Genomic DNA, 27,489 nt, shown 5'->3' with positions numbered 1-27,489 from the left:
GTGGTGTGTGTGTATACAAGGTGGTGGTGTGGTGTGTGTGTGTATGTGGTGTGGTGTGTGTGTGTATGGGGGGGTATGTGTGTATGGTGGGGTGTGTCACAGCATACCTGTGGTGGTCAGAGGACAGACTCGGGAGTACGTCTTTCTGTCTTGTGCACTCTTTGAAGCAGGTTCTTTGTTGCTCTCAGCTGCATAGCAGCCTGGCTAGCCCATGAACTTCCAGGGATTCTCCTGTCTCTACCTCCTCTATTGCTATTGGAGCATTCAGATTACAAACTATGCTATCTCACCTGGCTTTATGTGGATTCTGAGGATTCAAACTCAGGTCCCTGTGCTTATACAGCAATTATTTATAAACTGAGCCATTTTCCCAATCCCTACAAGTGATTTAAAAAAAAAAAAAGCCATTCCTGTCTTCCACAGACAGGCTTGCATTATGGTTAGTTCCCGGGGAAAGGAGTCCTACCAGTTCCAGCTCCAGCACCCAGCTCAACACCTTGGGAACACTTATCTAGAGGGGAACCAGGCCTTCTGAGACCAGCCAGTGCCTAGAAGCGATGCAGAATATTTGAGCTCTCAAAACCAGAGACAGCACCAGAAGACCAAGACTGTGGCACACTGCAGACCTCACCGTGGACCAGGCTGCATGCTGTGCTGGACGGTACTGCAACCGGAACTTGAGCAGGAAGTGGGGTTGGCGACGCCAGGAGGCAGGGTACGTCCAGCTGGCATGCAGGCGTCTTGGGTATCCGGGTACTGATTCTACCCGCAATCCTTGGGGTGGATCAGGACGCACTAGGGGTAGCCAGACACAAAGTTCAGGGTGGGTGATGGGTACTCGTCCCTTCCCACAGTGTGTTTGTAAAGATGCTTTAGTCAGAGACTAAATGTCGAATTGGATGACTCAGTGAGCCTCAGGACCTATCTGTCGTTATTATAAGATAAGCAGAAATACGAAACCAGAATTTTGATAACTTTGAGTGATAAGAAGATTTTTCTTTCCATCCACAGAAGATTCACTGGCCCAAATTCCAACCTAAGTGTACTGCCTTCTCCCTTCCCATACTCAGATCAAGAAAAAAAAGGGGGGGGGGAGGGGAGCAAGGCTTTCCCCTAGGCAGGGAGAGCATGAGATCCAGCGGCCTTCAACATAGGGTCCAGAAGCAGGAGCGAGCTAGGCACCCAGGAAGGACGAGCAGGTAATGCCGGGAGCCTCTAGGGTACAGAACCATCTGTGATGACTCGTCTTTATGAAAATGAGAGGACCAGTTGGAAGCTGGGGCAGGGGGAGTGTAAGTCTGTGTGGAGTCTCTGTGACGTGGGTCTGGAAGGCGCCTGGGGTACTCACAGATGCTCTGTAATCTCACATCCAGTAGGCACGTGCTGGCACCCAGTGGGTTCACCTCAGTCACATTGATCCGGTACTCACTCCAGAACTCTGCCCCATGGACCACACATCGGGAAGCCTCCAGAGGGTCCTGTGGACATGGCCAAGGCCCAGTGGATGGGCTTTCCCTAGAAGGGAGGATGTCGTCTTGGGTTTGGGAAAGAGGTCGCAAGTTAAGACTCCCCAGTCTCTCTCTCATATCCTACCTCTGACTCTCCGCTCCTGGCAGGGTCTTCTTCCTGGGGAAAAAAAAAAAGTTAAAAAGTTACCAGCTGATATCAGGAAGAAAAAGGGCTCCTATATCTCTGAGAATTTGTCAGAACTTCCCTCCTTCCTTCCCAGCCACCCCAATTCCATAGCAGACATACCAGGCACACCTACACATACCTGTAGGAAGTAAGGTAGCGGGTGGGCAAACCGCTGGCCTGGCCTGGACTCCAAGTACAGGAGAAGTTTTCATAGTCTACTGCTTGGCAGGAGACCTCGGGACGCGCTGGGGGAACTGGAGACAGAGGGCATAGCTGGAGGCCATGGCATGCCCAGCTCCATCCTACCCCAGAGGGCTTGATCTGATCCCAGGCACCCTTGGGAATTCCGTGGCCCCTCACTGCCCCCTTCCCTAACTCACAGCCCAGCTTCAGGGTCACCATGCCCCCGGAAACACCATCCAGGGTCTGGCAGACGTAAGTGCCTTCGTCAGGGCTGTCCACCTGGGCTAAGACCAGTCTGTGTCCTAGTCCAGAGTCAGGTCCCTGGAGCAGCCTTGAGTCTCCATCCCGAAACCAGGACACTGGAGTCCTGGAGGAAAGATGAGGAGATGAAGCAGAGAGAGACTAGGTCAGGCTGTGCAGCTGTTCTCTGAGAGATCTAAGCACACTTGCAATCAGACCACGATTCTATGCCTGGTGTGGTGGTGCATAAGAATCATCTCCGGAGGCCAAAGCAGGAGGTTCATGAGTTTGGTGCCAGTGGCAGCTACATAGCGAGTTCCAGGCCATTCCCAGGTACCAAGATAAAGAGATAAATAAAATAAAAACAAGAAAGAAAAGAGACTAAACCCAAGCCCAAATTCCTTTCACACAGTCCCTTGTGGACCACAGTGGCCTTCTTTTCCTTTAACATCCTAACTTCCTTCCGCATAGGCCACATTCTCGTCTTTTTGTTCCTTAGCACTGAGGTCATCCCCGCCTCGGGGCATCTCCACACGGTGCTGCCTCCATCGGCAGTATGTCTACTCTAACCTGGGCATTGCTGCTCCTTTTCTATCAAGTGTCTTGTGTGCTTGCTGCCTGCCTTCCCCACTAAAGATGCAACCTCTTAAAGTCAGGCATCTTGCTGTGTCTCAGAGCCTTCGACAGACCCGGCACTTAGTGGTAGTGCTTAAACATACTGGCTGGTTGACTGATGGGTGATTTTTGGTACTAAATATCAGACCCGCCCTCCCCCAAAGCTTTGTACATGCCTGGCTCCAAGCTACATCCTCAACATTGGCTGCATTTTCTATTGAATAAATACATTTGGAGGGTTAGGACACACAAGCAAGGATTACGGACAGAAGAAACGAGTTTAGGAGGGTACATAAGATCTGGGCGGGGTCAGGAAAGGGTGGTGAGATGTGATTGACAGGCAGGTGAACACTTACCCAGCATTCACTCCAGGGCAGCACAGCATCACAGGCCTGCCAGGCTGCCCATACTGGACCCCTGTAAAAGGCAGTTATTATTTCTTTTACACCCACTCCCATTTATGAGAATGATAGGGTGAGGAGTAGGCTACTAAGCCCTGGGTGGGGCCATTGTGTCAAAGCACGAAGTTATAGTTGGGAGCCAGAGAGACGTTTTTCTTACCTGGAGGGCCCCAAGCTTGGGGGCAGGGGGAGGAGGAAGACACCAGGACTGTAGCCACGGCTACCAGGACCCTGGTCAGCCCTGAGCAGCTGCTGCTCATCTGTGGAGAAAGAGGATGCTTAAGACTTACCTATCCATGAGCTAAAGCCTGGCTTATCCTCTCTAAAGCTGGGGCTTCCTTAAGGAAAACTGAAGCATCAAGAGAAATGAAGCTATTGAAAATGACTAAGGAATCTAACCTGAACTCCCCTTTCTCACCATATACCCAATGATATATTTGTCCTTGTGTATGTATCCACACACAAGTGCACACACACACACATACACACACATACACACACACACACACACACACACACACACACACGTTCATCCCAGTCCTGGGCTTAGGGCCCAGAACAAAAGCCAGAGGCAACACTGTGCTAGCATTCACCCCCCCAACCCCCGCAACACAACACACCATCCTTGGCACCCACCCCTGGCACCAAAGATTGGCACTGGCTCAGCCACTCCCATTAACCCATACGATTCAGCTGCTGGGAATTCTGGCATTCACCTCCAACCTGACCAAGGCTAATTAATGCCTCTGGCCAACATACAGCAACATACAACATACAACATACACCCTTAGACAGGGAGCTGGCATGATGGACCCCAATGCCCCCCTTATAATCCCCACATGAGTCCCAGCTCTGCTCTGGCTGCCAAGCCTCTGGCCTAGGCCTGGCTTCTTGCTCTCGTACTTGGGCCACTCAGATGGGCCTGGCTTGAAATCTTGTTGGTCTCAAGCCTGCGAGGCTGGATGGAGCTAGGGTGCAGGCTGGGGCTGCAGAATTAAGCGGATCCAGATGCCCTGGCTCTTGCCAGAGGCTGAGAGCGGGCAAGGAGCCAGCAGATGGAGATGGAGACAGGGTGGCTGAGAAGGGAGGGGAACGGGGAGCCTGCAGGAGCAGGCGCCTGATGTGGGGGCCACAGCACCAAGTGCGGGGGTGGGGGGGAAAGAAAAGTGTTCAGGAGCAAAGGCAATGGAGCTGGGGTTGCCAATCTGCAAGAGGTCTGGATTGGTGCAGCAGGGACTCAGAGTCTGAGAAATGTACGTATAGGGAAGGAGTGGGGTGCTGTGAGGAAGGACTCCATGGAGAGGAGCAACAGCAGATTGAAGGTAGTAAGAAAGGGGTAGATGGCGAGCCCTCAAAGCGCCACAAGACCTTTCCAGAGTAGGGCAGAATGAGGCCTTCACATATCTGTGTCCCCTTGACTGTCTTATTGCCCCCAACCCCGGTCCCAGTCCCATTTACCCTGGTTAGTCCCACCCTACCTTGATAATCACAGTGACTGAGTGCCCATGGCCTCCAGACTTCCTCCTACAGGCTAAGAACTGTCTCCCGCTCCACTGAGTCCGTGGGACCCCAGAACCATCCCCTCCTTCTCATGTCGAGCCCCGCCCCCTCTGGGCCTTAGAGCTGAGCAGGCCCCCTCCTCCACCTCTTCCTCTTCCCTCTCTCATTCCCTCCCACCCTAGGGCCTGGGAAGGAAAAAGGCCTCCCCCCTCAGGCTGGAAAGGAAGCCAGAGACTACAGCCAGAACCAGCAAGGAGAGGGGGATAGCGGCAGCTTATGTCCCTGTTGCTAGAAGATGTCCTTTGTTTTCCCAGAGCAGCTAAAGCCTGTTTACTCAGGGGCTCACTAGGTAGTTAACTAACATGAAGATATTCACTTGAACACATGTGGACATAATAAAAAGAATTAACACACAGACACACTCCTTCCTGTTCTTTCCACTCTCCCGCAATGTTTCCTTGGGGCACAGCCTGGCTGTGTTTCCAGGGAAAACAGGCTTCACACTGGAGAATGTAAGAAAAGGCCAGAGACCAGTTCTCCCCTTCCCTGGAAGTTCCAGCCATTTCTATTTTCCCCCTCCACCGGTTGGGCCCCAGCACCAGGAAATGCCTTTGATCCCTTGGTGCCAGATATACAAGGCACACAATTACCCTCATGCTCTCAGATCCAGTCACACACAGATACACACACTCAGACACATTCAAACAGCTTAGCCTACTAGAGGTCCTACTGACAGAGACACATGCTTTATGTATGTGTGTGTATGTTGGGGGGGGTTACCCTATTAATTCCTAAAAGCAACTCACTATGAGGAGCTCACAGGAGCTCTTAGTAATGACAGGTCAGTGTCATATCAAGGCTACAAGTCCTTGTGTGGCCAGAAACAAAGAGTAAGCAGGGAACTCAAACAGAGGGGACACTGAGGGACAGCCAGCTTGTAGACAGAACTAGAAAAGCAGAAACATGAGACACCTGGGGGCTGGGGGAAAGCTGTGAAGAGTAATAAAAGTCTCTCCAGGAAGATAATCATGGGGACAGAGAAAGAAACGTAAAGAAGCAGAATTAGGCCTGAAAACAGAAACACCAGAAGATCAGGGGCCCAGGGATATAGCTCAGTTGGCAGAGCTTGCCTTACACGCACAAAGCCCTAGGTTTGATACCCAGCACCATATAAAAACAGATGTGCCACATCTGCAACCCCAGGAATCCAGAGGCTTAGGATACATGTGGCCCTGTCTTAAATAAGAGCAGTGGCCCAGTGATGGGACTTACTGTCTCAGCCCTGGAGATGGAGCCCAGGCCCTGGCCCACACCAGACTAGCACTCTATCCCTGAGCATTCTCAGCCCCTCATCAGCTCTCTAACAGAGGAAGAAGGAAAGCCATGTGCCTTAGGGGGTGGATCTGTCTATTACTGCAGGCTGGGTAGAAAAGTCAGTCTCTCTCGACAACTTAAGTAGTTCCCGAAGAGACGAACACAGCTTCACTCCCACACAGTCTAGGCTAAGACCCGGGACACATCACGGTCACAAGTTTCACTGTTGCTCCACTACTGAAGCCACACATTAGTACACACACACACACACACACACACAAAACCACACTGCCACACTGGCAGACAAAATCTAGACCCCCACAGAAGCTTCCCAAAACACATTCCCTGGAGTGGTCACAGCCCTTCTTCCAAACACCTAAAGAAAACTTGCCCACTGACAGACACGTTCCCACCAGCAGACCCAGCTGGAATCACACTCTCAAACACAGTCGCAGTCGCTGACACACTAGATGACACCAGTTTCAGAGCCTCGCACAGACTGACATCGCCACACACACACACAGACACACTCGTAGTCCATCAGTCACTCCCCGCCTTTCAGATCCCACAACACCCTGCCCCGCCCCCTCTTGACAGGACTTGGGAGTCAACACCCGGGTCCCAGCAGGGCCTCACCTTCTGCGGCAGCCGCCGCCAGCGCCCTCCGCCCTCACCCTCTGCCCCGGCCTCTGCTCCCTCCAGTGCTGAGCGCCGGCCGTGGGGGCGGCTCCTCCCAGCGCCAATAGAACGAGAGAGGTGAAGCAGGGGGGGCTCTCGGCCCATTGGAGCCTCCAACTGCCAATCACTTCCACCTCCTCTGGACACTTCCTGTCCCGTCTGGAACTTAGAGGAGGGTGTCAAGAGTAGGATTCCGAGGGTAAAACGTGAAACTGCATTCCTCAGACGTCTCCTGAAGGCCTGTCCTCCCAGGGACAGCAGGCCTCAAAGTGCCCAGGCCCTTCCTCTCCCTGGCGTCCACACAGCCTCAGGTTCCCTACTGAACCACCGGGCAGCGATGAAGGTGCCCCTGACTCCAGATAAGATAGGGAGCCAGAGGGCTGGTCTAGTTCTCTTACACTTTTAAAAATGTCAGGCCGCATCCCGTGCCACTGAAATCAGAATCTCCTCGTTACATCTACACGCCTGTGCTGTTTTTAAAACTTCCCAGGCTTTCCAAACCTTAGGTAAGGTTAGCGTGTGTGTGTGTGTGTGTGTGTGTGTGTGTGTGTGTGTGTGTGTGTGTGTGTGTGTTTACGTATGCCCTAAGAAACCAACCACCTACTCATCGGAAAAAGGGAAGTGCCTACTTTATCTGATTTTCCAGCCCCAGGAAACATTTCCAATTCCAGGCACCCATCCCGCTTCCAAGCCTCCAAGGTCTCAAGAACAGCCCCCGGTTGGACAGCAAGGAGAGAAAGCCAGGGTTTTCTCGGTCAGACCCAGTCACTTGTCCAGGCTTAGTGTGACTTCTTGACCCTAAGACTCCGTTCCCCCTGGAAAAGAATGATGAAAGGCACTTTAGCCATCCCATGTCTGTCACAGCTCTTACATTTGCTTTAGAATTTGAAGACTACCTCGTGGTATCTGGTCTCAAATGTCAAATGCCCCACAGTTCTTCCATTATCACAAGGAAAAACAGATTCAGAGAGGAGGTAGACTCAAGATCATTCTAGGCCCTGGGGCTATCTCTAGCTGTCCTCGCCCTGCTTAGCACTGTTTTCTGCTCCACGCAATTCTTACATAGGTACAGTACTGAAGCGACATCTGCTGCACATGGAAATCGAGGAAGCCAGGAACACAAAGCCACATGCACGCTCCCAACCCGCCCCTTTAGCCCCTGTGGTCTGGAGCAGTGTCTAACTGTGGCCACTCACAAAACCAGGGTTCTGGCCAGCAGCCCAGTGTCTGGGGTGACCATCGGACTAGAATTCTGCTCACCCTTTCTCTCCCCACCAAACTTTAAGGCTCAGTGATGCAAACGGCTCTGGCCTTCCGGAAGACCCTGCCAAGCTAAGAACACAAGATTTTAAAACAGTCTTTTAAATTAGCGTGCTGTTTATATCACCTATTGGAAACAATACTGAATATTGTTCAGAGAACAGAGGTAGAATTTCTTCTTTATACTTAGGGCTGAACACAGGGACTTACATGTGTCAGACACACTCTATCACTGACCTATTTCTCGGGTCCTTTGTACCAGACAGTCTCACCAAGCTACCCAGGCTAGCCCTGAATTTGCAATCCTCCTGCCTCAGTATCCTGGATAGCCAGGATTACAGACCTGTAACATGAGATCCAGCTTGGCTTTGGTTTCAGAAACTAGGCCTTGCTTGCTAAGTAACCACACTGGCCTCAAATTCCCAATCCTAATCCAGCCTCCCATGTGTTGGAATTACAGGCATGCACCATCACGTCTGGCTTGGTAAAGCGGATTCTTGCACCAAATTTTTCAAAATCCATAGGCATGAGTGTTTGGAGTCACATTGAGCCTTTACCCAAACTCCAGAAATGTAAGAGTCCACACTCCTCTGGTGTCAGAAAACATGGTTAAAATGTGAGACGCAGTTTTATTGATGTTACATCTGCCCGAACTCCAGGTCCCAGGTCTGTCAGGTACAAAGATTCAAGGCCCTGCTGTGGTCACAATCAAGCGATGGCTGCTGTTTCCTGGTCTTTCTGCGCCAGGGAATAGTGTACCTCAGGAAGCGCCCTTAACCTTTCAGCAGCCTGTAAGGGGACAAGAAGCTATCAGGGGTAGTAAGGGTCACCCAGAACTGTACGGAGGCCTTCTGGGCCCAGAAAATACTGAGGAGGGACGGGGACAATTAGTTCAGGATAGCTGAAGTCACCAGGGGGTGGAGTCGAAACAGTGACTGAGTTCTAGGAAGGCAGAGATTTTTATGAGGCTCTGGAGGGTCGTGACTGCTGAGACCCTGTGAGGAAATGAGGTGAAAGGATATGACGACCCAGGATGTGAGTCCTGACCTGTTCAGGAGTGAGGTCACGCTGGGCCTGGGCAAGCATTTCATAGCCAACCATGAACTTCCTGACAGTAGCAGATCGCAGGAGTGGGGGGTAGTAGTGAGCATGGAGCTGCCAGTGATCACAAGTGGCTCCAGTCTTTAAGCCGGTGGGAGCTCCTGACAAGAAGACAGAGATGGTCTGGGAGGCCCTTTGTCAGCCTTCAGTCTAGCCTCTCCCCTAAGCCAGGCCATCTCCTGCTATTTTCCACCAGGGAGCTCCAGCATTAGGGAGCAGTCAGTAACAGTGTCACCAAATCTCTCTTCTCTCAGTCCCAGTACCCCTACTCCGGACAGTTGTTTTAAGGCCAACAAGTGCTTTAAGGCCTTGTAGGGATTGTAGTTCCCTAAGCCAGAATCTAAGAGTCCAGAAATATTGTTGAGGTGACCCCAACCCCAAAAGCCTTACTTACCATGCCAGCCCATGGAGTAGGGAAAGGATGTCTCAAATAGGTTGTCATACTTGGTCAAGAGCCGCTTCATGATGGAGGCTAGATCTGGAAGCAGAGGCTGATCTTCACCCCCGGGGAATAGATGCTGGTCCCATCAGAGCTATTCTATCCAGCACCCAGTCCCACTGTCCTACTCGGGAGACTCACCATCACGCTCAGCAGGGGTCAGCTCAGGTAACCGCTGCACGTGCCGCCGGGGCAGCAGTAGTGTCTGGAAAGGCCACACTGCCCAGAAGGGGACCAGAACGATCCAGTGCTCACTGGTCAGGACCAGACGTTCCTGGACGCACAGAATGGAAGCGAAGTATGCATGTGAGAGGGGAAGTGGGCAAGCGGCGAGAAAGCAGAAGAGTCTGAGTCTCTCTACTTGTATTAGCACACCTCCTCTAAACCACCAGTATACTCCTTTAGGTGGCTGCTAATGTCCTATCACCCTTTAAAGCACGTCTCTCTGTGAGGGGAAAAGGGCTACAAACTCCCTGGGGACACAGGGCCTGGCTCTGTCCCACCTTCCTGAGCAGCTCTTGGTGACCATATTCCAATAATAAAGGCTTTCCATGTTGGCTGTGATAGGTCTGCTGGGATCGCTCTTCCCGCTGGGCAATATCTGGCAGGAAACTGCTGGCCCAAACCTGTCGAGGGGTAAGCACAAAAAAAGAGCAGGCGAGTCCATTATCTCTAAGCCTCTGAATTACCAATGTGTTCCTTTTGCCCTATCCCTTTATCTAATTCTCCTGTCCACAATGTCGGTGGATTCAGCCAAGAAAGCCATTACTGCCTGCCACATACTTGCCTGGCAGTGGGGATGGGGGTTAGAACAGCCCATCATGGCTCCTTTGTTTTCAAAGATCTGTTGGGTAAAAGGAGAGGGATTCAATAGTCACACAGACATCAAGTCAACCCCTCCTCACCATACCCTGTGGGAGCAATAATGCTACCAACCTCCCCACCCCCCGCCAAGCCAAAGTTACACCTCCCCCTCACAGACCTGCACCCAAGGGTACTGGGCACCCAGCTCCTCTGTGACTGAGGCCCATGCGTCGATGACAGCTCGGATCTCAGGGACAGACATGAGTGGCAGCGTCACATCCGACCAGGGGTGGAAGCACATGACCTTACTAGGTGGTGAGGGAAGAATGACACGGGGATAGGGACTAGGTGCTAAGGGCAGGACCCAAGCCCAGGTCTTAGTCTTCAGCCCTGGACTGAAGGGTGTAAGGGGAGAAACCCAAAGTTACCAAACTCCTCTGGCGGCCTCTGTTCGGAAGAGAGGGTGGTCACTGGGTCCTGGAATAAAGGAGTATTACTCTCTGCAGCACAGGTTCCCAGGTCAGACCCAGACTCCCTTCTCCCCAAGAATGGTTAAATAGAGGGTACCTGGATCCGGAGCATCGGGCTGCAGAGCTGGAAAGTCATTGTCAAATAGGAAGGTGCCATCATAGGGGGGATTCACCTACTGACAAGAATAAGCTAGAAATACTACCACCTGACGGAATTCAAGGGCTACCCAGGCTGCAACAGGGGCGAGGAAGGCCCATTCTAAGGATCAAAACTGCTTGACGGGAAATGACCCAAAAGGAGGCGCACTACTCCCTCTGGTGGGCGAAGGGCGGGAATAAGGAAGAACTATTTCTCCCTATTCCACTCGGTGGCTGTGTATTCGGGCTTACCTCTCCATTAGCTCGTGTGGCCCCGGGACACAGAGGGTTGAGTGGGTCATGGCGGGGCACTGTCTTCAGAAGCTGGGGCTCCACTTGTCCTTGCCAGGGCCGCTTCATGCGATGGGCTGATACTAACACCCACTCATCCTGGAGCGGGTTATAGCGAATATGCTGGTGTTCTGGGGACAGTCAGTTAAGGATCAGTCAGCAAAACTCCCTGTCTCCCTCTTCCCCCAAACAGCTCTAAAGCCCTAGCAGGCCCAAGTTCAGGGACGCTCGGTCGGCGTAGTTTCTAGAAGCTAAAGGCTGGCGGAGGGGAGTTAAAGGGTTAAACGCTTTCATTGCCACACGTCCTGCAAGCCCTTCCTTCCCTCGACCGCCACCCTGGCCTCGGGGAGGAGTGCCGACCTTGACGCTGGGACTAAAACTTCCTACGGAAAAGGAAGGCTCGGTTCCGCACCACAGCGGGTGCAGGCGGCCCAGCAATTACCGCTCGCCCGGAAGGTTGCTGCCATGGCGTCCGCCTCTGAAGCCTGCTGGCGCTGCTCCGGATCGGCTCCGCTGGGCGACGTGAGGCCACACGAATTGACCTAAGGTCAGTCCAGAAGGTACACAGGGTAAGCGCTCCATTCCATATTCCCCCCGCCCACCCTGGATGATTGGCTAGCCGCCAACACGTGACGAGGGGGACATCCTGCCACTTGAGGGCGGGGCTCGGGACCGCCACACACCTCCTCGGGTTGTTTCGATGATTTTCCTGCACACCGGATTGGAGCCACTTCTCTGGAGAGCATCTGCAAAAACTGGCTGCTGTGTATCCATCCCTTCGCCCGGCCACGGATTCAGCAAATCTTTAGTGGAGGGGAAGCGAAATTTCCATACGCGTATGTAATGACTTTTGGTCCTAGTCGCCCTCCTATGTTACAATCTCCTTCTCGCCCACTGAAACCGTTCTTCCCAGTAAGCCCCCCTACTTTTGTGTCCATTGTAGGGCTGCTTGCATGAGCTTAGGGCTATTTATTGGAGCATGGGCAACAGTTCAGCTTCACCACTCAAGGACACTCCTGCCAGCAACCTTTAACTGCCAAAAGTCCCTCAGAAAGGGCGGAGCCTCGTGATTCCCCCCACCCCACCCCACCCCACCCGCACTCACCCTATCCCGTATGAAACCTTGATGGGTCCATTCTCATGTTTTGTGCAGGTAACCACAGATGCAGTGAGTTCACGTGTGCAATGGCCCTGTCATGTTCAGAAGACATTGTTTTTTTATTGAGCATCTTAACGACGAGCCAGGCACCTAGGTTCTGTGTGGAGCATAGAGATGCCCTGTGCAAAGAACAGCAAGCAGCCTTCTGGACTCATAATGATCACTTGCGGAGCAGCTGTGGTTAAGATGCAAGTTGTGGAGGGGATGGGAGTGGGGGTGCTTGATCATACAATAGATGAAGCCTGCAGCCTGGCCCTTGAGGTATTGCCTGGAGATGTAAGCACTTCACTGTAACTAGGCCTCTATCCTCAGGAGCAGAAATATAAGCTTAGATAAAAAGAACTGAGTAAGTATGGGGTATGGTGGGATACACAAGTTCAAGTTCAGCCTACACAGTTCAACATAGCAAAACCCAACCTATAAAAGGAAGTAAACAAAAAAGAAAGTAATGTGTGTGTGTGTGTGTGTGTGTGTGTGTGTGTACGCATACACACCAAGCACATTGGTACTTGCCTATAGTCTCAGCTACTCTAGAAACTGAAGCAGAAGATCATTTGAGCCCACAAATTCTAGACCATCCTGGCCAATATAGTGAAGCCAATCTCAGAAACAAGCAAAAGGCCATTAGTGTTTGAAAGGCAGAGACAGGTATCTCTATGAGTAGCCTGGCTACATAGAAAGTTCTAGGCTGTTGAGATTTGGCCTCTTGCTATGTATTCTGATAGGGGAGCTAGAGAGGTGGCTCAGTGGTTAAGAGCACTGACTGCTCTTCCAGAGGCCCTGAGTTCAATTCCCAGCAACCACATGGTGGCTCACAACCATCTGTAATGGGATCTGATGCCCTCTTCTGATGTGTCTGAAGAGAGCAATGGTGGTGTACTCTTTTAAATACTGGCTCCCAAGGTCTGGTTGCCCCCACAGACAAGGAGATCCTCATGTATACCAAGTGATGCTATGTAAACTTTGCCCCTCAACTTATCCCTGATTGGTTAATAAAGATATCTACAGCCTATAACTGGGCAGAAGAGAAGTAGGTAGGGCTTCAGTTCCCTGGCTTGGGGGATGTGGCAGAAGCCACAAGGGAGAGAGAGGGTAGAGAGGGAGAGGAAGACACTATGGGGTAAGGGATCGTGAGAACTGGCCATGAGGGCAGGCCAGCTGCAGTAAAAGTGGCCCAAATGGAACGTAGCAAGTCACATCCCGGAGTTTAGACAAAATAGCCATAGAGGGTTGATATCTGCCCAGCTCTACTGCTGTCTTAGACTTATTACAAATAGAAAGGCTTAGTGTCTCTTATCTGTGTAGCAGAAACCGCAGGGCCACCTCTACGTAAACGCGGGGGTGGGGTGGGCTAGGATGGGGGGAGCAGCTACAAAAGCATCTCCTGCAGGAGGACCTAACTGAGGACTGCCTGAGAGACCAAGGATTGCTGGCGCAGACAATGCCAGCCAATCAGGAACTGCTGTTTAGAAGAGGTGCTTTCTTGAGACCAATGGGGCGCCGGTGGAGGGGATTCAAGGAGCTTGCAGCAGTGTTCAGGTGAGCTTGCTGCAGCGATTCTTACCTCCTCCCAGAGTCTGTGTCTTTGACTCTGCACCACCCAACCCCCACGGGCGAGTAGAGTAGGGCGGTGAGCAGTCCACGGCACAGGAAACATTGCTGCAAGGACTGTGTTTGGGGTTTGACCTGATCTGCTTTTCTTCTCCTCACTGGGCCCCCTTCATTTGCTTCTTTGGAGAGTTGACCCCTTAGTGTTTTATGTTATGGGTCCCCCGAAGGTGAGCACCTGGACCTCATTTCTGTCTTCTTTGTCTTCTTTGTCTGTCCGTCCCAGTGACCTTGCATTTGGTTTCGGCTCAGTTCGAGGTTGAGCTTGTGGTGGCCATCTCTTCGCATTTCTTTGTCTTAGGGTGAACGTGCTGTGGTGAGCATGCGGCGCCCATCTTTTCTGTTTTCTTTGTCTTTATCTGCTCATTTTCACTTTTGGTCTGGATCCATCCTAGTACCCGTAGGGGCTGGTTTCCCAGGTGGTGTTTCCAGGGATCGGCTCCCGAATGGCTTTTCCATCCCAGGCACACCGTCCAGACATAAGGCCTTTAAGCTACACCAGAGGGAGTCCCCTGCTTAGTATGTGACTTTTGTTACCTCCTCTGTCATATTTGTCACATCTGTTCATCATTTGTTTCCTTTGTGCTCATCGTCATCATGGGTTTCCTCCCCTCCACTATCAAGGAACCTCAGATTAGGGCTCTAAAAACCTTTCTGGTTTTTATGGTTTTTTTCACGGTCTCAAGGTTAAGATTCATGACCTAGATCAATTTTGGGAAGACGCCACTATATTGGCCCCCTGTATATCACTGGAGAACATGTGGGACCCTGACTTCTGGGTGTGTGTTCTCTTCCTTGCCCATAAGCATGAGGTACAGCCTGGGATTATCCTCCCTTGTTCTTTGTCTGCATCCTCCTTGCAGTCATTGCCAGTCTTAAGAATTCTTCCCCAGAGGAAGAGGTAGCTGCCCATAACCAACACTACAGGATCAGGCTAATATTCACCTTTCCATTACTGACCCCATCTGGGCAAACAGGTTGATTTCAGCGATGAGGATGAGGGCGCCTCTGCTCCAGCCCTCAGCCATCAGACTCCAAGCCATCCAAGGTCCCTCACTCACTAGCCCTTCCACTCCTGCCCCATCGGAGGTACCCCCTAGCATACCCCTGTCTTGATTTAGGGGGACTTTGCCTTCCATCAGTCACTCCTGCTATGGTCACTCCTGTGATCCCTGTCCCTTGTGCTGGACTATCTCTTCCTGGTGGGGGGGGGGGCTCATTCATGGGTGTATCGTGAGGCTTCCCCTGTCAATCTTGGCCCTGATGCAGTGACAAGGCCCTGGATTCCCACTCCTCTGGCAGACTTGGCACTAATCAGAAAAGCTGCCAACATTCTGACCCAGATTTCCCTTAGTTTGAACAGCACTGAAGCAACGGGCCATGCACCTCCAGACCTATTACAATTGTTATAATATCCTTAAGGCGGTGCTCGACTCCACTGTGTTTCTTAATTGGAGGTCTACATATCATGACTTGGCTGAGAATCCGGCTAGGATTAACCGGAATATAACCTCAACATTACCTTCGATCTGCTTACTGGCCACAGAGCATATATTAACTGTCATTTCGGGCCACTACTGGACTGCAGGCTTACTTTAACCCTTAAGGCCCTGCCCCCTCTGGACCCTTCAGCTTACTTTCACAATCTTGTCCAGCAGTCTGGGGAGTCCTTCGTGGACTTCCTGCGCCATGTGACTAAGGCAGGTTGACACTGGCCCAACCAGAGACATGCTTATCCAGCAGCTTGCATGGAAGGGTCTTAACAACCCCACTCTCAATGCTGTGGCAACCATAAGGAATGATGATATCCATAAATGGGTCATTGACACTCGTGATTTGGACCCTGGTGCAGGCCCCATTGCAGCCCTGACTGCCTCCACTGATGCCTTGGTCATGGAACATGTACAGAGGATGGGCCCTCCTCCTGAAGGGCACCCTCATTGTACCTGTTGGGGCTGTGGCAAGCCTGGTCACCTCAAACAGGACTGCCCCTCGGCTAGGCCCAAGATCTGATGTCCTTGTTGTAACAAAGGTTTTCACTGGGCTAAGGATTATCATTCTCAAAAGGAGGAAGACATTTTAAACTCCAAAAGGGGCACCCCTCAGCCCCACCAGTAAGAGGGACCCCTGCTGGGCCAGGAGTCTTTTAGACCATGCCTGTGTTTCCTCACTCGCTGATGATGACTGTACACTTAGATGGTATACCTGTTAAAGGGGTGGTTGACACAGAGGCAGATGTCACTATAATAACAAAAGATGAATCATTGAGGCTCCCCCATTGGAGATTCTGGTCTGGTCCCTCTGTTATGGGAACTGGAGGCCAACAGGCCACCAAAATGACTCTCCGACCTGTCTGTTGGCAGGACTTGGACGGCAATCAGGGATCTTTTGTACCTGTTGTAGCGGATGTCCTCCACAACCTTTGGGGAAAAGATATTCTGGAAGACGTGGGTGCCATCCTTACACCCATGATGATCACACCTTTTTTGATGACATTATGCAACATGACCCATTAGACCACACAGGTCACAAAGTTGGAGATCATCCCCAATTCTTTTGGCCACTGTCCACCTAGTGCCAGTTGACATCAAGGTACCCGACTCTATACCATTGGCCTGGCTGTCTGAAGCTGATATCTAGGTGAACCAGTGGCCCATTTTGGAACCTAAGCTTTCTGCTCTCAAGGAACTGGTCTTGGAACAATTAGCTTTGAGTCATGTGGAACCCTCGACCAGCAGACATAATACTCCCATTTTTTTCATTTTGTCATTTTGTGGGACTTTTTATCCCTTGAGAGCACTGCCAGCCTGCACTAGGTATAAAATTCACTGGGGACTACCCGATATTGTCATACTTGGCATGTGGAGGTTTACCTAACACGATGCTTCCAATATTACTCTCTATGTTAACTCTCTAGAGTTAATATTCTAATATGACCCCATTATGAGTAATTGGGATTTATGTGGCCCCTCTAATTGTCTTGATTTATGCCTCCCTACTCTCCTAAAAAGTGGCCATCTCTTTTGTTTTGTTTTGTTTTGTTTTTCGAGACGGTTTCTCTGGATCGCCCTAGCAGTCCTGGAACTCACTCTGTAGCCCAGGATGGCCTCGAACTCAGAAATCCACCTGCCTCTGCCTCCCAAATGCTGGGATTAAAGGCGTGTGCCACCCCCCCCCCAGCTAGGTGGCCGTTTCTTTAATGGGACATATTTCTACATAGACCAGTTGCTGAAAATGTGGAATGAGGCAAACCCTAAGTGAATGTGACCATTAGCAGCCAGATTGGCTGGAAAGCCATCCGAGTCTGTGTCCAACCCCCCTTTTTTCTTTCTGGTCACTAATACTTCCATTGTCACAGACTGCCTTAACTGCTTTAATGAGGAATGTCTTCTGACTACTGCTAGATGGGGTATTTAACAATGGCTATTCTGATGAGGGAACCAGCAGCTATTTGGATGCCTGTGGTAAATACCACCCATTTTCATGCCATCACTCTGATGGCCCAGGCTCAAAACTGCTACACTGTTAGAAAGAGGGAACATGGTATTACAGCTGCCCTCATTGCAGGTATTGCCAGGGCAGCAACAGCTGCTGTTCCCTTGACCCAGACAGCCACTACAGCAGAGACTGTCAATGCTGCAGTCTCTAAGTCAGCTGAGGCGCTGCAGGCACACGAGATACCAAACCAACATCTTTATCAAGCCATCACATTTTACAAAAACAGATTCACTTTCTGGCAGAAGAGTTGGCCCTTGTTAGGGACATGTCTATATTGACATGCAACCCCAAGTTTCATTCAATCTGCCTAATCCCTTATCAGGTACATAATGCCACTGAAGCCTGACAACAGTTGGCTCAATATCTTAAAGGTACCTGGTCAGACAAATTCCTTAACTATTCTGGGCTATTAAGGGAGAACATACCCAACCTCACTGTGTGACCAAGGTATCTGTGCTCTCCTAGATGCTGGATTCTTGGGAAAAGTATGGGACAATATTAAGAGGCTGTTTGACCCCTTATAGATAGCCACTTATGCTATGATAGGAGGAATTGTTATACCAATAATTATTTTGTGTAAGTGTTTCACACAGCATATCTCCAGGCAGTGCTCCATAAATAAGGCATCCCTCCAAGTGCTGACAGCTCTCAAAAATCCTGATTGTGGCCCCCCTAAGGAAGTGATCAAAGCCTGGATGGCAGAGTTCCATGAGACCACCATGTAGGCTGTTCCTCATCTTCCCCTTGAGTGACATGCCTCTGGAGTGATGTCTCTTTGAGGGCTGGTAGTTAATGACAGGTAAGGTCTTGGAAGACAGGACAACCTAAGACAGGCATAGTCCAGTATACTGGGAATCCTCCGAGGTGGGGTCAACAATGTTGAGGCAATGGCACCCAGCTCCCACTAGGCTGTCAAGATCTAAAAACAAAAGGGTGGATATGTAGGGGCCCACACAGCCACAAAACCATCTACTGCAGGAGGACCTAACTGAGGACTGCCTGAGAGATCAAGGATTGCTGGTGCAGACAATGCCGGCCGATCAGGAACTACTGTTTAGAAGAGGTGCTTTCTTGGGACCAATGGGGGCACAGGTGGAGAGTATTAAAGGAGCTTGCAGCAGTGTTCAGAGAGCTTGCTGCAGTGTTTCTCACCTGCTTCTGGAGTTTGTGATGTTGACTCTGTGCCACCTCACCTCCAACCCCCAAGAGCAGGTAGGGTGGGTCTAGGGCACAGGCAACATATCTAGGGACTAAATGGTCCAAGGCAGGAAGAACACTCCCCCCAGTTGATATTAAATATTTACTACAATACTAGGCAGCTAAGAATTTGTAGGAGAGACCCTGTCTCAAACAAAAGGGGAAATAAATAAATAAATAAATAAATAAATAAATATGGTGATCCCTAGACTGTAAAGTAGCCTCTGTCCTGAAGGCACCATATGTACTTCCTCTTTTTATGATTTATTTATTTTCTTGTGTAGTGTGTGTGTGTGTGTGTGTGTGTGTGTGTGTGTTTCTAGCATCTATGTCCATGCATCCTTGAACTGGAGTTACTGATGGTTGTGAGCCATCAAGTGGGTGCTTGGAATTGTACCCAGATCCTCTGCAAGAAAAATAAATGCTCTTAACCACTGAGCCATCTTTCCAGGATCCCCAGAGAAGGTGTGTGTGTGTGTGTGTGTGTGTGTGTGTGTGTTGTTGTTGTTGTTGTCGTTGTTGTTGTGGTAGTGGTGGTGGTGGTGGTGGTGGTGGTGGTGGTTGAGTTTTCCTTGTTTTGGAGAGAGCTTTTTTGGCATTATTTCCTTTCCTTTTGAGACAGGGTCATATATCTCCAGACTGGCCTTGAACTCTCTATGTAAAAGGACAGGTTTAGACCTCTATTCTCCCTGCTTCTGTCTTCTGACTGCTGGTATTATAGGTAGGTATCGCCATTCTATTTTTGCAGGCTAAGCAAAGCCAGGCATACTGGCATCTGAGCTACAAAAATTGGGTCATTGGTCATTGATCTCTGCCCTAGATCCTCAGGCTGAAATCTGAAGAAGCCATTAGTGAGGGCAGAGAGCAGGAACTGAAATATGAGTTTTATCAATCTAGTGACCTCTCAAAGTACAGCAGAGAATGAGGGCAGGAAAGCAGGGCAGACATTCCTTCCTGCTGTCTTCAGTGACAAGACTGTGGCACTATATCTCTGCAGGAACACCCATGCTTCAATGTTACTCCTAGATCACTCCTGATGCCCTTCAGGCAATAGATCTCTTCCTTCTCAGTGTCTTTCCAGATCCCTTTGTCAGGGCAAGAGAAGAATGGTCTAGATAGGGTCTACCTGGTACTCCCCTCCCAGACCCAAGATATAGGACCTCTGCTGTAACATTTGGAAGAAATGGCTGTCATTCTCATCCCCTCAAATCCCTCCGGGAGTCACTCAAAGCCATAGGATTTTTTTTTTTTTTTTACTGTGTTTGAGGAGGTTGCTGAAAGATCAGAGAGGGAAGTTGTAGATCTGGAAGTCTCAGAAAATATTTCTGCATGGAATAAGAGGCAGAAGCCTGCCTCAGAAAGGCCCTCTGTACTCTCTGTAGTGTGGTAAGAGTTGCTATAGCAACTAAGATTACATATCCTAACTCATATAGACTGGAGCCATGTTACTGTCTATCTCACAGCTAGTGGCTGAGGCTGAGAGGATGGGATTATTTATTTATAACGGAATATGAAAGGGGAATGAACTAGAGGAATCTCAGCGGTCTTAGAAGATTGTCAATTTCCAGATGACGTAGAAGCCAACAACTGTTTCGAAACATGTTTCCTCAACCTTTCATCCTCCACTAGATTATCAAAACAAAGACACAGCAGTCCACCTCCCTGACCTCTGCTCTCTGCTGTACAATATATTGCAACATGAGCAAATGAAAGGCAACAGAGAAAGGGCTCAGAATGGCTTTCAGAGCCATCATATTATCCTCCTGGGATTGAAACAACCCATCCTGCAAGAGGCTCCTTGAGCAGGAAGGTAAACAACTGAGAACAGCTTCAGGAAGTCCCTGAAACTGACCAAATTTACTAGGTCCCTCCCTGCCAGAGTGAGCAGTAAATGTTGAGAGTCCCTTTCAGACAAAGTGAAGCCAAGCTGCAAAAAAGTCTCTTGAGACCAGACCAGCTGTCCTGAAGAAACAGAGACTAGTCAAGCTGCTTAGAAGAGGTTTAGAAGAGAGTCTCTTGGAAAGGACACTCACTCTACAACCTATAGAGTTGCCTTCAGGCTGTGCAGTGGTCCCAGTTCCCAGCTTTTGTGAGCTATAACCTATGCTGGGCTGGGCTTTGGGGATGCAGCTGTCTTTGACTCTGATTTCTGTTCCTGTAAGTAACCCCTTACCCAGTCCAGCACGTAACCCTAATAAAACGCATTGGTTCACCAAATTGGATTTTGGTGGTGCCTGTATTTTAGATTGTCATGGGTTCCCTATCCGAAGTGTGTTGTGTCTCCTCAGGAAACATTTTGTCACATAACCATAAGTCTTCTGAAATTGGCAAAGGTGAAAAGAGAGAGGACAGAATTTCTCTTTTTAAAATATGTGTATTGCCTGCATGTATGCTAGTGTACCATGTGTGTAGTTTCCACAGAGGCTAGGAGTTCCCACTAGAACTGTGTTACAAACACTTGTGAGCCCCCATATGCATGCTAGGGAGAGCAGAAGCGCAGCCAGTGCTCTTAACCACAGAGGCATCTCTCCAGCCCCAAGATTTCACATATTTTTAGAAATTAGACCTGAAAATGTCATATAGCATTTCTGTTTCCATTTTAGTGTCCAGAATAAAATCACCTGGTACATGGCCCTGTCTAACAGGGGAGATTATAGAACATACTTTGATTGCTCAAGAGCAAAAGGAAATGCCTCTGCCACATAAAAACCGCCTACTGAAAAACCTACTGGCCATTCCCCATGTTTCGTGAATCCCTCACTTATATTTGACTGACGGATTTCGTTCCATCAGTTCTGTGTGTAAGGCTAGTTTCTTCTAGTTCCTGCTGTTCTTGCTGTTGCTTTAGACATGGTTTCCGTGGCCTATGCTGACTGTAGCTAAGGTGACCTTGAGCTACTGATCCTTGTGCCTTTACTTCCCACATTCTAGAATTACAAGCAATAAATGTCTTATGTTGTCATTTTCTAACTAACATATATAATCCTAACCATGTGCCAGGCACTAATTACTTTAAAATATTAATTCAGTTAATGTTAATCACCATGAAGGTATGTACTACGTAGCAGATACTTTTTAAATTTAGTCTATGTTACAGATAAAGCTATCAAGACATACTCTTAAATGCTGACACATATGGGCTCTCTTCCTTAGATCTTAGTCCAATTTTGCTCCCCTTTTCTATGTAGCCCAGAACCATTCTATAGCAAAACCTAATAGCTCCCCAGTCTATTGGCTTTCAAGGTCTTTCACATTTTTGTGTTTCAGAACATAGAATGAACCGTAGGATCAAAGAAAACACTATGCTAAACAAGCATGGTGGTGCATGCCTCTAACCTCAGATTTGGAGAGGCAGGAGGATCTCGGTGAGTTTGAGGCCACCCTAGTCTATAGGCCAGCTACATAGACCTTGTCTAAAATATTACATATATATGTGTGTGCACATACATATATACATATATGTAATATGCTGTCTCACCCTCCTCTGTTCTTTGACTCTTGGCATGGTTCCCATCGGCTCTCCTCTCTCATGGACACTTCAGATATCACCGCTTCTGAAAGGCCTTCCCAGTACTATGTTCAACCCGCTTCAGTGCTAGCAATCACGAGACCTAGAAAGCTCTACTTCTGGGTTTGCCAGCCCAGGTGGGCCAGTCCATTCTGGGTCTCCCGGCTTGCTGACACCAGGACGGAACACTACAGGATGCCAGCCAGGAGACGAGGCCCCGCCTCTCACCTCTCCTACGGACCGCGCCACCTAACCCTACGCTCTCCCCTCTAGAAAATGGTTCAATCCAGAGGGCGGTGCTAGGTGACCCGGACGTTCCGATTGGCCCGGGCGAGCCGTACCACGGTGGCGGGGGCGACCGTGGGCAGCGGCTTTTGAGTCTGTGAACCCATTGCCTGTGGCCCTAGTTCGGTCTTACGTTGGTGGTGCCAGGCTGCCCGCTGGGATGCCGTGGGCCGTGGGCCGGCGGTGGGCATGGATCACCCTGCTTCTGACTATTATCGCGGTGCTGATCCAGGTCGTCTGGTTGTGGCTGGGTCCTCAGAGCTTCGTCTTCCAGAGAGAAGAGATAGCGCAGCTTGCTCGACAGTACGCGGGTGAGCCGGTGAGGGCGGGGAGCGGGGTGGGCCGACCCGGAGCCGAGCTGCGCTCTCCGAGGGCGCCTTTCTCGGCAAGCTCAGACCTCGGGCTGGTCTCACCCACACCTCTCGTTTTTGCATCAGGACTGGACCATGAGCTAGCCTTCTCTCGGCTGATCGTGGAGCTGCGGAGGCTGCACCCAGGCCACGTGCTGCCGGATGAGGAGCTGCAGTGGGTGTTTGTGAACGCGGGCGGCTGGATGGGCGCCATGTGTGTTCTGCACGCCTCGCTGTCTGAGTACGTGCTGCTCTTCGGCACCGCCCTGGGCTCCCATGGCCATTCGGGTCAGTGTTGGCGGTGGGCCGGATGGGGTGGCTGGGACTGTTCAAGGGCCGGTGCCCTCCATTCCAAGGTTTGGCTGGGCTGTGTGTTGGCAAGGATTTCCTGATGGTTGGTGTCTACTTTACTGTCAATCAGGACGATACTGGGCTGAGATTTCTGACACCATTATCTCTGGCACCTTCCACCAGTGGAGAGAGGGCACCACGAAAAGTGAGGTCTTCTACCCAGGTGAGTATGGAAGTTTTGTCCGAGGGGGCGCCCCCTAGCTAGGGAAGGGCATACGCCGTGGATAAAAAGGGCGTGTTTAGAAGGCCTACCCGTGATTTCCTTCCTTCACTCCCTGGTAAGCCACAGGTGTTTCGTTAGGGTTGAGATGAGGAACCGGGATGCTTTCGATTGTGAAGGGAAACAGAACAAGGCAGTTTCCGGTCATAGAGAGCTGATTTTTATCAGCCTGTTTAACCCAGCTGTTATTCTAGCAATTGTTTGGGAGCCAGTCATACCCGAAAGTTAAGACAGACATTTGTTTCCCGTCCTTCTTTTGAAACAAAAGAGGCAGTTTGAGTTTTTTGTGTTTTTGTTGTTGTTGTTGTTGTTGTTTTCAAATTTTTATTTGTTTTTATGCATCTGGGTGTTTTGCCTACATGCAAGCACTACACTGCCTGGTGTATTGAAGGCCAGAAGAGGGCATCTGATCCCTGAGACTGAAGTTGTAGTCTGTTGTGAATCCTCATGTGGGTGCTGGGAAGTGAGCCTGGGTCCTCTGGAGTAGGAGCCAGGGCACAGCTGAGCCATGTAGCTAGCCAGCTCCTGATGTTGTTTTTTTTAATGGACCTCTGGATCTGTTTAAAAGAAAAAAAGTTTGGACTTGCTGGTGTAAGGTTAAGCATCAAGCTTTGTGATTGAACAGGCACATTTCTTAGACAGCCTAGCAAGCCCTGTCACCACACAAAATTTCCACCAGATATGATTGGGGCCTGGAAATGCAGAGGCCATGAATTCTATACATTAGCCTGTAGCTGGGTTGGGTAGCCTTCCAGGGGCCAGCTAATGTCATAAAATAATTAGGCGTTTTGGTCTTTGCCCTCTGATCAAACAGCTCAGCCAGTGGGGTTGGACAGTTTCTTTTCTTGAAACTGTCTTTTTATTTCCCACCTTTCCATAGATAGCCCATAGGCTAGGCAAATGCAATATGGAAGGCCAGGGCAGAGCTGGGCTCTTCATGAGGCTTCTTATCCTATCTGTTCCCCAGGAGAGACAGTTGTGCATGGGCCTGGAGAGGCAACGGCAGTGGAGTGGGGACCAAACACATGGATGGTGGAGTACGGCCGGGGTGTTATTCCATCTACCCTGGCATTTGCACTGGCCGACACTCTCTTCAGCACCCAGGACTTCCTCACCCTCTTCTATACCCTGAGGGCCTATGCCCGGGGCCTCCGGCTTGAGCTGACCACCTACCTCTTTGGCCAAGACTCCTGACCAGCCAGGCCTGAAGGGAAGACCTGTGGATGGACAGGAGCGGGCAGGACCACATCCATCTCTCTACTCGCTGGAACTCATGTTCACTGACAGCAGCGTATACCATGCAGATATTAAGTTCCTACTGCATGAGGAAGGACACACATACTTATATATCCAGACACAGCTCTTGGAAAGCATATGAGACACAGAGATGCTAAGACTTGTATGTACTGTAACATCATACACTCACATCCATCCAGAGAGGGTCCCCTACATATACCCCAGGGGACCAGTCATGTTTGAACACATATCACAAGCTTGACTCACTGACTCGGGCTTTCCCAGAGCTTTCTGCTGGCATTCAGGGCTCTGGGATTAAGGATTGAAGTGGTAGATGTGTACACACCCTGCCTCACTCTGATGCCTCATTCCAGTAGTAATCTCTGGTGAAGGAAAGAAGAGCTGCCCTTCGGAGGTCCCCTTCACCCGCAGCTATGATACCCTTCCCTTCATCCCTTTCCTCACCATATGCCTTATCTCCATTCCACCCCCCTGCTATGCAAGTGCCCCTGTGGCTTGTCCTCCACGCCTCCGGCAACCAGTTCAGCTGGGAAAGCAGAGGGATGTAGAGGATGCTAAAGGGAAGGAAGGAAGGTCCTCCACCATGGAGACCCTTGTTGGGGTTGTAATGGGAAAGCTGGCTTATGCCCGGAGCCAGTCATCAAGGAGAGGACCTGGAGAAGCAAGCCTGGGTCCGAGGAGCCACCCCATTCCAAAAGAAGCCTTTAGTGTGTGTGTGCACACCCTATCAGTTTCCAGACATTTCTGTTGCGATCTCTGTCTTCCTGTCTCTCTCTGTTAATAAAAACAAATGTATTAAACAGTTCTGTTTCCTTGTGTGTCTAGACAGCAGGGAAGGCTGCTGCCTCCTGGGGCACTTCAAGGCCTCCTGTACAATCCAGTTTGTAAGTCCAGTTTTAGCAGGTAGTGTAGTATGTTTAAGAATTACTTTGGAGTCAGCCTTCTAGGGGTGGTGGAATTAAATCGTTGGTTAGACCCTGATCTGTCTGCCATTGCCATCTGAGTGTTGGGACTAGAAGTGGGCACCACCACACCTAGATTTTTTTTCTGATATAAGGCTGACCTAGAATTTACTATGTGATGCTGAAATTCACCTTGAACTTATCCTCCTACCTCCACTTCCTAGGGCTGAGAATTAAGGCCAGGTCTTTGCAGAGCTGTGCCAACTACACTCTTAGAAGGTGTCTGAGTCTCTGGCTTGGATTGCAGCTATAGAGATTTTTTTTTAAAAGATTTATTTCTTTTTTTATACGAGTACACTGCGGCTGTCTTCAGACACCCACCAGAAGAGTGCGTCAGATCCCCATTACAGATGGTTGTGAGCCACCATGTGGCTGCTGGGATTGAACTCAGGACCTCTGGCAGAGCAGTCAGTGCTCTTAACTGATGAGCCATCTCTCCAGCTCCTAGAGATAAGTATTTGAATATGAGAAGTTGAGACCCGTGTGTCTGCTAGTTCCTTCCCAGGGGTGGTCCTAAGAACTTAACTGCACACGGCCATGGGGTGGCACTGTGCTCCCACATTTGAGATGAAGCAGCCCTCAATCTAATTCTTATGGCTGACAGTATAGAATACACCACTAACTGGAACAAGAGTTCCTCTCTCTGGTTTGCCTTTGACCCAGCACTTATTGGGGAGCTCCTGCCTGGGGCAGAGCCAGGCACGATGCTCAAGCCAGATAGAGCCAAAAGTACGCTCATTCCTAAGGACCTTGCTCATGGCTTTTTTGCCCACTAGTCACCAAGCTCATACCACCTTCATCCTGGTCCTACTTAGGTTGAATAAGGTCCAGACCTCTCCTATTTCTTGGAGTTGTTAAACTAATATTGGGAGAAACAAGGTTATAGAGTTAAACATTCTAACAAACACAAATACAAAAGGCTACATGCAAAACCTTATTTGACAATGACATCAAAGGTCTAGCTAGGCATAGTGGCTCATGCCTGTAATCTCAGCATTTGGGAGGCAGAGGCACAAGGATCTGCGAAAGTTCTGTGCCAGCCAGGGGTACATAGTGTCAGCCAGCCAGGACTATAGGATGAAACTCTGTCTCAAACAACAAAAAGCATCAACAATTTGAAACCCCGGCAAATTGGCCATTTTGATACCTCCTCTGAGCCCTCATTACCACCGTGTTGGCTGTGACAAGCCCTAGCTGAAACCTCTCGATCTTTATAGACAACTTCTACAGGGTACCCAGCTCTCCCTCTAGTCTGAGAACACATGCATATCAGGGATGCCCAAACGTCCCATCACCCGTCTTATAAAGGGCTATCCTCCATGCCCTCATCTCTGTTGTGAAAGCAGCGGTCATTCCATAGCTTTTAACTTTCGTTGTTGGTACTGGGGCTCATATCTGAAGTCTTGTACATTCTAAGCACATGTTCTACCACTAATCTAGTCCCTGGTCCTCAACTTTGCTTTGATATAGATATATCTCCTAAAACAAATTTGGGCTTCAAGGATTCTTTTTTCTTTTTTCTTTCTTTCTTTCTTTTTTTTTTTTTTTAACGTATATATGAGTACACTGTTGCTGTCTTCAGACACTCCAGAAGAGAGCATCAGATCCCATTACAGATGGTTGTAGGCCACCATGTGGTTGCTGGGAATTGAACTCAGGACCTCTGGAATAGCAGTCAGTGCTCTTAACCACTTAGCCATCTCTCTGGCTTAATTGATACTTCCCCCCTTTATTTCCTTTATTTGCATATCTATATCTCTTTGTAACTTCAAATGCCATGTACATAGCTGAAGGGATTGGTCAATAAATAAAAATACATGCTACGAAACATGAGCCCCAGCACCCATGTAGAAAGCTGAGCATAACCACCTGTGTGCCTATAACCCCAGCAATGCACAGGGTGTTGGGGGCAGGGCTTGCTGGGGTTTGCCAGTCTATAGCCTACTTTTGGGTTCAGTGAGTCACCCTCTTTCAAGGAAATAAAGCAGAAAGAGTTAGAGCAAGAGTCCTGTGTCCTCCACTGGC

General features: G+C 49.9%; 3 protein-coding genes and 1 long non-coding RNA gene across 15 annotated transcripts in view; 2 read left to right on the top strand and 2 right to left on the bottom strand.

Annotated features, from left to right (window-relative positions):
* The window catches only part of Il11ra (interleukin 11 receptor subunit alpha), an 11,758-nt gene extending 3,280 nt beyond the window's left edge, over positions 1–8,478 (bottom strand). The window contains exons 1-10 of one of the 3 annotated variants that reach the window (XM_031377108.1): positions 8,384–8,478; positions 7,827–7,898; positions 6,525–7,381; positions 3,235–3,334; positions 3,030–3,090; positions 2,016–2,185; positions 1,775–1,889; positions 1,594–1,626; positions 1,349–1,515; positions 632–795 (exon numbers count right to left, since the gene is read on the bottom strand). In XM_031377108.1, the coding sequence (XP_031232968.1) occupies positions 632–795; positions 1,349–1,515; positions 1,594–1,626; positions 1,775–1,889; positions 2,016–2,185; positions 3,030–3,090; positions 3,235–3,334; positions 6,525–6,671 (957 nt within the window). In that variant the 5' untranslated portion in view covers positions 6,672–7,381; positions 7,827–7,898; positions 8,384–8,478. Of the gene's footprint in view, positions 1–631; positions 796–1,348; positions 1,516–1,593; positions 1,627–1,774; positions 1,890–2,015; positions 2,186–3,029; positions 3,091–3,234; positions 3,335–4,552; positions 4,673–6,524; positions 7,382–7,826; positions 8,295–8,383 lie in introns of those variants that run through there. The other 2 variants (XM_031377107.1, XM_031377109.1) reach the window with 2 other exon arrangements.
* On the bottom strand, positions 8,418–22,278 carry Galt (galactose-1-phosphate uridylyltransferase). 10 transcript variants are annotated; one of them, XM_031377113.1, is made up of 13 exons: positions 22,010–22,278; positions 11,753–11,872; positions 11,482–11,611; positions 11,031–11,200; positions 10,738–10,813; positions 10,599–10,647; positions 10,349–10,478; positions 10,154–10,210; positions 9,870–9,992; positions 9,508–9,640; positions 9,322–9,405; positions 8,874–9,028; positions 8,431–8,615 (listed from the first exon to the last, which is right to left on the bottom strand). In XM_031377113.1, the coding sequence occupies exons 2-13, from the start codon at positions 11,813–11,815 to the stop codon at positions 8,535–8,537; spliced, it is 1,251 nt and encodes a 416-aa protein (XP_031232973.1). In that variant the 5' UTR covers positions 11,816–11,872; positions 22,010–22,278; the 3' UTR covers positions 8,431–8,534. The 10 variants fall into 10 exon arrangements, with proteins under 10 accessions (XP_031232977.1, XP_031232978.1, XP_031232979.1 ...); XM_031377115.1 differs by having other exon boundaries at positions 11,512–11,611; XM_031377110.1 differs by lacking the exon at positions 8,431–8,615 and having other exon boundaries at positions 8,632–9,028.
* Positions 11,173–13,240, top strand: LOC116095869. The gene is made up of 2 exons (XR_004120746.1): positions 11,173–11,905; positions 12,223–13,240. It is a non-coding gene; the product is annotated as an uncharacterized LOC116095869 (long non-coding RNA).
* A 103-nt stretch (positions 22,279–22,381) lies between the features above and the next one.
* Positions 22,382–25,304, top strand: Sigmar1 (sigma non-opioid intracellular receptor 1). Its single transcript, XM_031377122.1, has 4 exons — positions 22,382–22,635; positions 22,762–22,962; positions 23,096–23,188; positions 24,213–25,304. The coding sequence occupies exons 1-4, from the start codon at positions 22,485–22,487 to the stop codon at positions 24,437–24,439; spliced, it is 672 nt and encodes a 223-aa protein (XP_031232982.1). The 5' UTR covers positions 22,382–22,484; the 3' UTR covers positions 24,440–25,304.
* Positions 25,305–27,489: the final 2,185 nt, after the last annotated feature.

This window comes from Mastomys coucha, unplaced genomic scaffold (genome assembly GCF_008632895.1).
Source record: "Mastomys coucha isolate ucsf_1 unplaced genomic scaffold, UCSF_Mcou_1 pScaffold18, whole genome shotgun sequence".
NCBI lineage: Eukaryota > Metazoa > Chordata > Mammalia > Rodentia > Muridae > Mastomys > Mastomys coucha.
The sequence above is the reverse complement of the archived record's forward strand: the minus strand, read 5'-3'. Positions and strand labels throughout refer to the sequence as shown.